The 12,906-nt window shown below is 66.7% G+C and overlaps 1 protein-coding gene across 1 annotated transcript in view; it reads right to left on the reverse strand.

Annotated features, from left to right (window-relative positions):
- SLC12A5 (solute carrier family 12 member 5) overlaps nt 1-11,183 on the reverse strand; it is a 92,808-nt gene extending 81,625 nt beyond the window's left edge. Inside the window, exon 1 of the mRNA XM_037915360.2 lies at nt 10,935-11,183. Coding sequence (XP_037771288.1) covers nt 10,935-11,073 — 139 coding nt within the window. The 5' untranslated portion in view covers nt 11,074-11,183. The remainder of the gene's footprint in view (nt 1-10,934) is intronic.
- Between the last annotated feature and the right edge of the window lie 1,723 nt (nt 11,184-12,906).

Below are 12,906 nucleotides of genomic sequence, written 5' to 3' on the forward strand. Positions count from 1 at the left end.
CCTGCCCCATCACAGCCCCCCCCTTATCCCAGCTCAGCCCTGCCTGTCACAGCCCCCCCCTTGCCCCAGCTCAGCCCTGCCCGTCACAGCCCCCCTTACCCCAGCTCAGCCCTGCCCAGCCCCCCATCACAGACCCCCTTGCCTCAGCTCAGCTCTGCCCAGCCCCCCCTTGCCAGCTCAGCCCTGCCCCATCACAGCCCCCCCTTACCCCAGCTCAGCCCTGCCCCATCACAGCACCCCCTTACCCCAGCTCAGCCCTGCCCCATCACCCTGTCACAGCCCCCCCTTGCCCCAGCTCAGCCCTGCCCCATCACCCTGTCACAGCCCCCCCTCGCCCCAGCTCAGCCCTGCCCCATCACCCAGTCACAGCCCCCCTTTACCCCAGCTCAGCCCTGCCCAGCCCCCCATCACAGACCCCTTTGCCCAGCTCAGCCCTGCCCCATCACCCCGTCACAACCCCCCCTTGCCCCGGCCCAGCTCAGCCCTACCCCATCACCCTGTCACAGACGCCCCTTACCCCAGCTCAGCCCTGCCCAGCCCCCCATCACAGATCTCCTTGCCCCAGCTCAGCCCTGCCCAGCCCCCCCTTGCCCCAGCTCAGCCCTACCCCCATCACAGCCCCCCCTCGCCCCAGCTCAACCCTGCCCCATCACCCCGTCACAGCTCCCCCTTACCCCAGCTCAGCCCTGCCCAGCCTCCCATCACAGACCCCCTCGCCCCAGCTCAGCCCTGCCCCATCACAGCCCCCCCTCGCCCCAGCTCAGCCCTGCCCCATCATCCCGTCACAGCCCCCCTTACCCCAGCTCAGCCCTGCCCCCATCACAGCCCCCCCTCGCCCCAGCTCAACCCTGCCCCATCACCGTCCCCCCTTACCCAAACTCAGCCCTGCCCAGCCCCCCATCACAGACCCCTTTACCCCAGCTCAGCCCTGCCCATCACAGCCCCCCTGCGCCCCAGCTCAGCCCTGCCCAGCCCCCCATCACAGACCCCCTTTGCCCCAGCTCAGCCCTGCCCCGTCAGCCCCCCTCTTGCCCCAGCTCAGCCCTGCCCAGCCCGCACATTCCCTGGCACAGTCCCCCCGCCCATTGTAGCCCTGCCCCAAGCCACCCAGGCCCCAAGAAGAGATGCAGGGAGGGGACACACTGAGCCAGGTGTGTCTGTGCCCAAGGGTAACCCCATGGCAGGGGCTGGGCTTCCAGGTACTGGACTCCTGTAGCCCGGGTCCCTGGCAGGTGGGAGCCTCAGGGTGGTGTTTCCTTCTGGACTCACCCCCCTCCGCCCCTGTGACAAAGTGGGACAGTTCTTAAGGTTTCCTCTGAATAGTGCGGTGGTGCCTCAGTTTCCCCTATGCAGTTCTTAAGTATCTAGGTGGTGGGGTAAGGGTGTATGATTGTTGCAGAGCCCTAGAGGGCAGGTGTGTGCAGGGGTCTGGACACAGAGAATGGCTGACACCCTGTTTCCTGGCACCTGATGGTCTGACCCTTCCCCCCTGCGAGGTGAGAGCTAAAGGGCTGGAGAACAAAGGAATCCGGTGACCTCCTGGCCTGGGAAAGGGACAAAGCCCAGAGGAGGAGGGGCTGGAGAGGGTTTTCAGTTTGGATCTGGCTGGGGACATGGAGTGAAGTGCAGATGGGGTTGTCTGGCTCACTGCCCCCCAAAATGGACCCAGCTGAGGGGTCCTGTTCTCTGCACCTACAAGCTCTGTTTTAGACCATGTTCCTGTCGTCTAATAAAGCTCTGTTTTACTGGCTGGCTGAGAGTCACGTCTGACTGCGAAGTTGAGGGGCAGGACCCTCTGGCTTCCCCAGGAGCCCCGCCTGGGCGGACTCGCTGTGGGAAGCGCACGGAGGGGCAGAGGAGGCTGAATGCTCCGAGGTCAGACCCAGGAAGGTGGAAGCTGCATGAGCTGTGTGTCCTGCAGAGAGGCTGCTCTCAGAAAGGCGACTTCCCCAGAGTCCTGACTGGCTTCATGGGGAGCAGTGCCAGAGCATCGCCCAGGGACTCCGTGACAACCCCCACCCCAGAGTGCTGCAGCCCCTGGCCTGAGGTCGTTGTGGGCTCATCTGTGTTGGGAAAACCCACAGCAGATGCAGGCAGCGGTGCCCAGCTCAGGGGGCATGGACACAAGCCGTGGCCAGAGGTGGGGTGGGGTAGGGAGAGGGACAGGGTGGTGCTGAGTGCACGGGGAGGGGGACAGAGAATTAAGGGCAAGGTGCAAGGAGGGAACTGCAGGGGGAGGGGAAGTGCAGAGAGATAGGGACAGAGAGGGCAGGACTGCAGGGAGAGGGCTGGGGGTGCAGGGAGAGGCTCGGGTCGGGTGCAGGGAGGTGGTGGGGGTGCAGGGAGAGAACTGGGCATGCAGGGTGGGGTGAGGGTGCAGGGAGAGGACTGGGGGGGGGCAGGAAAGGGCATGGCAGGGTGGGGGGGCGGGGAGGGCAGTGAAGCAGGTGCCTGGGGAACTCCTTTGCATTTGCAGCCCTTTGCTCCCCACCCCAGGTGTGGCCAGGGAGGGGATCCTGCACATCGCCCCTAAGGGATCCCAGAGACACCCCCAGCCTGGCCTCTTCCCCCCATGGCTCTGTCACCCCCACACAGACAGCTAGGCCCGGCCGCTGCCCCTCCATCCACCCCCAGGCCCTGTGGGAGAAAAGCCGCCCTGAGGGGTCAATGGGTGAGCAGGGGGCTCAGGGCAGGACAGCAAGCGGCCCCCCCAGCCCAGCTCCAGCCTGGCCAGACAGGGTTGCAGGCTGCATGTGGCCAAGGGTGACCCCTGGTGGCCAGGGAGGAGGCTCCAGCTCTTGCAGTCGGGGAGCAGGCAGGAGCCGGCCCCTCCAAGCCGCTCTCCAGCACCGCCAGCCCGAGGCCAGAAATCACCAGTCCCAGTCATGCTCTTGGGCTGTGATTTCTGAGCCCCCTGAGCGGGTGTGTGTGTGCGTTGAATGAGTGTGTGCACGGCTGCATTGTGTGTACATGTGTGTTGTATGAGTGTGTGCCCTGTGTGTGTGCACTCTGTGCAGTGTGGGTGTGCATGTGCGTTATGTTGTGCACTGTCTGTTTGTGCATTGAGGGTGCACATGTGCGTGCGACAGCTTGTGTTACGGCTCGCTGCCGTTCACAGGGCACACGGCCGTGGTCCCGCTGCAGGAGTGCTGACCAGAACCCATCGTGCCGTGTGCTGCCCAGCGCGAGAGCAGCCCTGCCTGGTCAGTCTGGTGCAGAGGGTGGGGGGCAGCGGTTAGGAAGCTGGAACTGGGACCCACCAAACCCAGAGGGGCCCCCAAGCATCCCGGAGCGGGGAACGGCCATTAACCACTGCTGAGCTGGCGGGGGAGCAGGGCTGCTGTCTGGAACAGCCAGGGTGGGTCCCCCCTCTCTGGCCACAAGCACCTGCTCAGTCCACTCCGTCTGCTCCCATTACCCCAGCTGTTCGCACCACTGCCACGGCTTGGCACCCCGCAGCCGCTGCAGGCCCCTCCCTTCGCCCTGACACGCACGCACCGCGGCCAGCTGTAACAATCGCAGCGGGGGTCTCGCGAGAGCTGCTGGAGTCAAGCGAGCAGGAGAATCTCAGCTTCCAGTTGTAATGAGCAGCAAGTTTCTAGCCCTCGTGGCTGCAAAGACAATCTGGGAAGAGGTGGCCTGAGCGCGGCCCGTGGGCCTCAGTGACTCAGCGGCAGAGACAGAGCCCGGAAGTCCCGGGGTTAATGTCTCCTGATCTCGGAGCACTTGGGGTCAGCGGTTCTACAGCACACACCCCATCAGCAGGGCTGGACCCTAAAACCGTCACCGCCCCAGCCCTGAGCTCGCCCACTGCAGCTAGCGGAGTGGGGGGGGTGAAGGAGCTGCTGGCCTCTCCGTGGGGCAGGCCCCCCAGGAACACCCCCCGCCCACGTGAGGCAGCAGGGCTCCTGAGCGGCGGGGCGCAGGGCCTGGTCTAGCATTACAGACGCCCCGCGGCAGGTACCTTGCCCCAGGATGGGTCGGCCGAGGGACCAGACCCGGCGCCTGTCGACGTCAAAGCAGGAGCCTCTAGCATGGGGCACATGGTCTAGCTGCCAGAGGGTGCCGGTCTTTGGGGGGAGAGGGGGGATGAAGCGGGATTAGTGAGGGGGACACGGGAGCGGTCCTCAGATACCTGACAGGCTGCCACAGAGACGCTGGAGAAAAGCGGTTCTCTCTGGCCGCACGGGGCCGGCCAAGAGGCGAGGGGCTCAAACTGCGCACGGCAGACTGAGATCAAATCTCAGGAAAAACTTCCCAGCTGCAAGAACCGGGGACAACGGAAGGACGCGGGGGAGGTCGCGGAGGCCCCTTGGCGGGAGGTTTCCCAAGGGGGGCGGGAGCCATCTGCGCTGGATGCTCAGACACACCAAACCGGCACCGGGCCGGGGCCAGACTCGCGGCCCCGCCCAACCCCGCGGGTCCAGGCCCGAGCTCCCCCCCAGCGCCCGGCTCCGGGACAGCCCTGCACTTCCCGCCGCAGCCAGCAGAGGGAGCAGCCTGCCCGGCCTTGAACCAGCGACCGGCCCCCGGCCCGGGCAGCCCCGGCCACCAGCGACCGAGCCCCAGCGAGCAAGGTCCCCCGCCCCCCCACGCGACCCCCAACCCAGCCCCCCAACCCCTGCCCTGCCCCCCAACCCGATCCCCACCCGCCAACCCCTGCCCCGACCCCCAACCCCTGCCCTGACCCTCACAGACCCCCAGCCTCTGCCCAGCCCCCCAACCCCTGCCCTGACCCCCAACCCGACCGCCAACCCCTGCCCCGACCCCCAACCCGATCCCCACCTGCCAACCCTTTCCCCGACCCCCAACCCATGCCCTGACTCTCACAGACCCCCAGCCTCTGCCCAGCCCCCCCACCCGACCCCCAACCCAGCCCCCCAACCCCTGCCCTGCCCCCCAACCCGACCCCCAACCCCCAACCCCTGCCCCGACAGACCCCCAAGTGCCAACTCCTACAACCCCCAACCCCTGCCCTGACCCCCCACCCGACCCCCAACCCAGCCCCCCAACCCGATCCCCACCCGCCAACCCCTGCCCCGACCCCCAACCCATGCCCTGACCCTCACAGACCCCCAGCCTCTGCCCAGACCCCCCAACCGACCCCCAACCCAGCCCCCCAACCCCTGCCCCGACCCCCAACCCATGCCCTGACCCTCACAGACCCCCAGCCTCTGCCCAGACTCCCCACCTGACCCCCAACCCGACCGCCAACCCCTGTCCTGACCCCCAACCCGACCCCCAACCCAGCCCCCCAACCCCTGCCCCGACCCCCAACCCGATCCCCACCCGCCAACCCCTGCCCCGACCCCCAACCCATGCCCTGACCCTCACAGACCCCCAGCCTCTGTCCAGCCCCCCAACCCCTGCCCTGACCCCCAACCCGACCGCCAACCCCTGCCCCGACCCCCCACCTGACCCCCAACACAGCCCCCCAACCCCTGCCCTGACCCCCAACCTGATCCCCACCCGCCAACCTCTGCCCCGACCCCCAACCCATGCCCTGACCCTCACAGACCCCCAGCCTCTGCCCAGACCCCCCAACCGACCCCCAACCCAGCCCCCCAACCCGATCCCCACCCGCCAACCCCTGCCCTGCCCCCCAACCCGATCCCCACCCGCCAACCCCTGCCCTGACCCCCAACCCATGCCCTGACCCTCACAGACCCCCAGCCTCTGCCCAGACTCCCCACCTGACCCCCAACCCAGCCCCCCAACCCCTGCCCCAACCCCCAACCCGATCCCCACCCGCCAACCCCTGCCCCGACCCCCAACCCATGCCCCGACCCTCACAGACCCCCAGCCTCTGCCCAGACCCCCCAACCGACCCCCAACCCAGCCCCCCAACCCCTGCACCGACCCCCAACCCATGCCCTGACCCTCACAGACCCCCAGCCTCTGCCCAGACCCCCCACCTGACCCCCAACCCGACCGCCAACCCCTGTCCTGACCCCCAACCCGACCCCCAACCCAGCCCCCCAACCCCTGCCCCGACCCCCAACCCGATCCCCACCCGCCAACCCCTGCCCCGACCCCCAACCCATGCCCTGACCCTCACAGACCCCCAGCCTCTGTCCAGCCCCCCAACCCCTGCCCTGACCCCCAACCCGACCGCCAACCCCTGCCCCGACCCCCCCACCCGACCCCCAACACAGCCCCCCAACCCCTGCCCTGCCCCCCAACCCGATCCCCACCCGCCAACCTCTGCCCCGACCCCCAACCCATGCCCTGACCCTCACAGACCCCCAGCCTCTGCCCAGACTCCCCACCTGACCCCCAACCCAGCCCCCCAACCCCTGCCCTGACCCCCAACCTGACCGCCAACCGCTGCCCCGACCCCCAACCCATGCCCTGACCCTCACAGACCCCCAGCCTCTGCCCAGCCCTGACCCCCAACCCGACCGCCAACCCCTGCCCCGACCCCCAACCCGATCCCCACCTGCCAACCCTTTCCCCGACCCCCAACCCATGCCCTGACCCTCACAGACCCCCAGCCTCTGCCCACACCCAACCCCCAACCTAGACCCCCAACCCCTGCCCCCCAACCCAACCCCCAACCCGACCGCCAACCCGATCCCCACCCACCAACCACTGCCCCGACCCCCAACCCATGCCCTGACCCTCACAGACCCCCAGCCTCTGCCCAGCCCCCCAACCCGATCCCCACCCGCCAACCCCTGCCCCGACCCCCAACCCATGCCCTGACCCTCACAGACCCCCAGCCTCTGCCCAGACCCCCCACCCGACCCCCAACCCAGCTCCCCAACCACCAACCCCTGCCCAGACCCTCCACCCGACCCTCACAGATCCCAAACCTCTGCCCAGAACCCCCACCCGACCCCCATCCCAGACCCCCAACCCCTGCCCAGACCCCCCACCCGACCCCCAACCCAGCCCCTCAACCCCTGCCCTGACCCCCAACCCGACCCCCTGCCCAGACTCCTAACCTCTGCCCAGACCCCCCACCCGACCCCCAACCACCAACCCCTGCCCCGACCCCCAACCCCTGCCCTGACAGACCCCCAACTGCCAACTCCTACAACCCCTGCCCTGACCCCCCACCCGACCCCCAACCCAGCTCCCCAACCGCCAACCCCTGCCCAGACCCTCCACCTGACCCTCACAGACCCCAAACCTCTGCCCAGACCCCCCACCTGACCCCCATCCCAGCCCCCCAACCCCTGCCCAGACCCCCCACCAGACCCCCAACCCAGCCCCTCAACCCCTGCCCTGACCCCCAACCCGACCCCCTGCCCAGACCCCCAACCTCTGCCCTGACCCCCCACCCGACCCCCATCCCAGCCCCCCAACCCCTGCCCAGACCCCCAACCTGACCGCCAACCCCTGCCCAGACCCCCCACCCGACCCTCACAGACCGCCAACTGCCAACTCCTACAGCCCCCAAACCCTGCCCTGACCCCCCACCCGACCCCCAACCTAGCTCCCCAACCACCAACCCCTGCCCAGACCCCCAACTGCAAACCCCTACAGCCCCCAACCCCTGCCCTGACCCCCATCCTGACCCCCAACCCCTGCCCAGACCCCCCACCTGACCCTCACAGACCCCCAACCTCTGCCCAGACCCCCAACTGCCAACCCCTACAGCCTCCAACCCCTGCCCAGACCTCCCACCCAACCCCCAACCCAGCCCCCTAACCCCCAACCCCTGCCCAGACCCCCCACCCGACCCTCACAGACCCCCAACCTCTGCCCAGACCCCCAACCCCTACAGCCCCCAACCCCTGCCCTGACCCCCAACCCAGTCCCCAACCGCCAACCCCCGCCCAGACCCCCCATCCGACCCTCACAGGCCCCCAACCTCTGCCCAGACCCACAACTGCCAACCCTTACAACTGCCAACCCCTGCCCTGACCCCCAACCTGACCTCCACAGCCCCCCAACTGCCAACCCAACAACCACAGGCCCCCAACCTCTGCCCAGACCCCCAACCGCTAACCCCCACAGCCCCCAACCTGACCCCCACAGCTCCCCAACCTCTGCCCAGACCCCCAACTGCTAACCCCCACAGTCCTCCAACCCAGCCCTCCAACCCCCAGAGCCCCCAACCTCTGCCCAGACCCCCAACTGCCAACCCCCACAGCCCCCAACCTGACCCCCACAGCCCCCCGACCTCTACCCAGACCTCCAACCCCCACACTCCCCAACCCGACCCCCACAGACCCCCACCCCTGCCCAGACCCCCAACCGCCAACTCTCAAAGCCCCCCAACCTCCACAGACCCCTGACCCCTACAGCCACCAACACAGACCCCCAATCCCCACAGACTCCCAACCTCCACAGCCCCCAATCTCTGCCCAGACCCCCAACCACCAACCCTTGTCCAGACCCCAACCCCTGACCCCCACAGACCCAGACCCAGCCCAGACTCCAACTCCCACAGGCCCCAACCTCTGCCCAGACCCTACCCCCAACCCCCACAGCCCCAAACCCCTGACCCCCAACCCCTGCCCTGACTCCCAAACTTTAATCCCATGCCCTTCAACCCCTGCCCAGACCCATGGCCCCCAAACCCTGACACTGACCTCCCTGTGACCCCCAAACCTCAGCATTGACTTCCCTTCTACTCCCAACCCTAGCACTGACCCCCACAACCCTGCTGGGCTCCACTGGGCTGTTACGGCTAACCTCAGCCCTGCCGGGCGCTCCAGTCCCCTCCCCTTCCCAGCCCCACCGTCCTGAGTGAGTCACCTTGGCATAGGGGCAGGTCCCCCAACAGAGCTGGTGCCTTCCAGCCTCTCAGTCACTCCCATCTCAGCCCCATCTCCTCGGCCAGTGCAACCTGCCCACGCCCTGCCGGGCCAGCACTGCCGCCATGGCCAGGCCAGAGCACAGGGGACGGGTCCATGGGCCACACAGCACAAGCCACACACCCACAGCCTCCAGGCATATAACAACCCCCCCAGCCCCAGAACCACTCAGCCCCCAGCACCGACCCACCCAGCCCGGATCCAAAATACCCACGCATCTCTGTGCTCCGAGCCCCTAGACCCTGCCACGCGGGGCCAGGCACTGGGGCCATATTACACCAGGCGCCCTTGCAGAGGGCACAACTCACAGCTCCGATGCAGCGGGTGAGGCTGCAGCCCCCTGGGTTTCTGAGATCGATACGGCTCCAGTGACAGGCCCGGATGTGCAGCCAAGAGCCCTGTGCTCCGGGACACGCTGTGCATGGGGAACTGCCTCGCTCCAGCCCAAGGTCCGGAGCCAGAAAGGCCCGGAGGGGGAGCGCAGCACCCCCTGCTCCCAGGAGCCAAATGCTGAGCCATGTGCAGAAGCTGGCTGCCTTCAGGCATGGAGACCCCCCGGGGTAGGCCCCACTCCGGCCAGACTGGGACGATCCCTGCAGGGATCCCAGCACTGCCAGCTTCTCGCCCTGGCGAGCCTGGGCAAGTCCCTGCACCTCGCTGCCACCTGCATCACCCTCTAACTCGGGGCAACACCACGCACTGCACCAGGCTGCCACGGACAGACTGTGCAAAGCTCCCTTGGACAGGGCCAGGTCTAGAACCCAGTCCTCTCCCCAGAGCAGGCCTCCGAGAGCACCCGCAGCTGGCAGCAGCAGCCAGGGCCTTTCCTCTGTGGGCTGCACACAGAGCCAGGACTCACGGGTGCACATGCCCAGGTGCGTGTAGACCCAGGACGTCACGGACAGACTCACACGTGCATGCACGCAGCCATGACGTCACGCTCACACCCATGGGGCACACAGAGTCAGGACGTCCCGTGCACACATGCACATCCAGGATGCCATGGCTCCTTCTCGCCGCACAGACCCTGACAGACACTAACCACCAACCATTAGCCTCCAGGCTCACGTCAAAGTCATGCACAGAAGCCAAATGCTGCCCAGGCTGTTGCCTGCTTCCAAAGACGGGCAAAATGGCAGCCAGCGGAGGGGGTGGCAGGCTGGACATCTGACCCGCCGTCTCCACAGGCCGACACAGGGCTGGTCGAGGGCCACGCTTTGTAATGGTCTTGCCCTCCACTATCGGGAGGCTCAAGCAGCGTGGTCAGCATGCCGGGCCCATGGCTGGCTATGGAATGTGTGAGCAGAAGGACATGGAGTCCAAGTCCTAGAAGTGAATAGCATGGGGCTGGATTGGGGGGCACCAGCATGGGCTGTGGGGGGAGCCCAGGGCTGGGCTAGGGGGGCTGCAGGTCCGGAGTGGGGGGCACCCGCAGGGCTGTGTGGAGGAGAAGTTCATATGCGGCCCTCGGTCTCGCTCTCAAGAGCCCCAAGCTGCAGAGCCCTCGCTGGGGCCAGCGGGCACGGCCCAGGGCGGGTTTTACCCTGCGGAGTCACCACTCAGCAGGGGGCTGGGCGCTGCATGTGCCGGGGGGCCCTGCCCCAGCACATCCCTCGGGCCCTGTGCCCATCCCAGCTCCTGGGCAGGCGGCTCTCGGCCCCCCCTAATTTAGGGTTCAGCTGAGAGGAGCCCCCCAGGGGGCCAGGCTCAGCCGGGCAAGTCCCTGACCCCAGCAGCCAGCAGGCGGGAATGGGCGGCAACGAGCGCCCGGCTCCTCTGGAGAGAGCCAAAGGTTACCCAGGGCAACCAGCCATCTCCCTGCCTAGCCCCCTTTTCCAGAGCGGAGCCCAGCCCCCCACGGGACCCCCAGGCACTTCCGCTCTTTCCATTCACAGCCGCAACTTTTGCTCCAAGCCACCGGCCAGGCCCCGTCAAAGGCCTCAGGAAACCGGCTCCTCTCAGACATGGCTGCTGGTGCAGCCCAGTGCCCCAGAGCCTTCGCCCCAGAGGGGCAGCCAGCCCCACCCACCCCAGGGCAGACTGAAGCCCCCAGCCCAGCACCGTCCCTGCCCCCCACTGGGAGGGCTCCTGGCAGGTCACTGTAGCAGCCAGCCCCTCTGTGCTGCCCACGGGGCGCCCGCCCGGTGCCCGCCGAGCATCACTTACCTTTGCTGTCTTCTCGGGAGTGGCTGCCAGGCTGGGCCCCTTGCAGGGGGGCGGCATCTCCGTGGAGCGCTGCAGCCGCCTCTTGGCAGGGGGCCCCCTCCTCCCGGGGCAGGGCCGTGACCGTGAACCTCCGGCTCATGCCCCAGCAGTGGCAAGCGGGCGCTTCGCTGGCTCCAGCCTCCTGTCTCCACAAGTGGCTGCCGAGGCACCGGCTGAAGAGACAGCGCGGCTCTCCCTCAGCCGGCTGCCTAGCATGGTCCTAGTGCCCTCCTGGCGCTGCTCTGCACAGGCCACGTCCCTGGCACTCTCATCCCCACTGGGACGGCGGAGCCTGCGCACAGGAGCCGCGCAGCCCAGCTCGCCCAGGCTCCCCCGGGACCCCCGGCCAGAGCCCAGCCAGACTCTTCCCCTTGCTCCTGCTGCGGGGTCAGAGCTAGAGCAGCAGCACCCGCTGTGTCCAGGCCGCCCGGGCCGCTCTCCTCCACCTGGCGTCGGGCTCCAGGGCACCTTCTGCTGCACGGCACCTCCTGGACCCCGAGTCCGCAGTGCCCCATGGCCTGAGCTCCCCACCAGCCGGCCCTGCTGCTCCGACCTCAGGGAGCCCAAGCCAGGCCAGCCCAGCTGCCCACCGCAGGCAGGAGCTCAGCAGCTGCAGCAGGGGGTGAAGGGGAGAAAATGAGGAAGCAAGTGGGGCAGCCATGGCTCGGGGGTGGGGGGTCAGTGGAGAGGGTCCAACCCACTGGTTCAGGGGGTCCCCCAGGCCCAGGGCTGCTCACAATTCAGGTCTTTTCCATTGGGCTGGGGTTGTCACGGAGTTACCGGGCGATGCTCTGGAACGACTCCCTGTGAAGCCAGTCAGGACTCTGGGGAAGTCTCCTTTCTGGGAGCAGCCTGTCTGCAGGGGACACAGCTCACACGGCTTCCACCTTCCTAGGTTTGACCTTGGAGCATTTAGCATTTTCTTTCACATCATGTGCTTCCCACAGCGAGTTCACCCAGGTGGGGTCCTGGGGAAGCCAGTGGGTCCTGCCCCCCAGCTTTGTAGTTAGACCTGACTCTCAGCCAGCCAGTAAAACAGAAGGTTTATTAGACGACAGGAACATTGTTTAAAACAGAGCTTGTAGGTACAGAGACCAGGAGCCCTTAGTCAGGTCCATCTTTGGGGGGCAGGGAGGCCAGAGCCCCATCTGGCCCTCCTTCCATTTCCCCAGCCAGCTTCAAAACTGAAGCTCTCTCCAGCAGTCTCCCACAGCCTCCCCCCGGCTCCTCCTCCAGCCTTTGTCTCTTTCCCGGGCCAGGAGGCCACCAGATCTCTTTGTTCTCCAACACTGTCAGTTGGCACCTTTGCAGAGGAGGGGCCCAGGCCAACAGTTGCCAGGAGAGAGGGAGTCGGCCATTCTCTTTGCAGACCCCTGCACACACCTGCCCTCTAGGGCTCTGCAACAATCACAGCCCTTATCCTAAAAAGAAAAGGAGTACTTGTGGCACCTTAGAGACTAACCAGTTTATTTGAGCATGAGCTTTCGTGAGCTACAGCTCACTTCATCGGATGCATATGCATCCGATGAAGTGAGCTGTAGCTCACGAAAGCTCATGCTCAAATAAACTGGTTAGTCTCTAAGGTGCCACAAGTACTCCTTTTCTTTTTACGAATACAGACTAACACGGCTGTTACTCTGAAACCAGCCCTTATCCTAGATACTTAAGAATTGCATAGGGGAAACTGAGGCACCCACACAGTATTCAGAGAAAACATTAAGAACATTCCCGCTTCCTCACAGGACACAGGGCCTGGCTCGTGGTGTTTTGCCCGTTAGGTGGTCCCGGGGCCAGGGCGAGCTCTGGATTTACAGCTCTCAGCACAGCTCAGCCCCATCCCACCCCGCGTGGGGCATGAGGTGAGATTAACCCCAGCTGGGTAGCAGAGGGGGGCAGAGACGCTCAGGCTCCACTCTCCTTTGCCCAGCGTCGC

Source organism: Chelonia mydas, chromosome 13 (assembly GCF_015237465.2).
Source record: "Chelonia mydas isolate rCheMyd1 chromosome 13, rCheMyd1.pri.v2, whole genome shotgun sequence".
Classification (NCBI taxonomy): Eukaryota; Metazoa; Chordata; order Testudines; family Cheloniidae; genus Chelonia; species Chelonia mydas.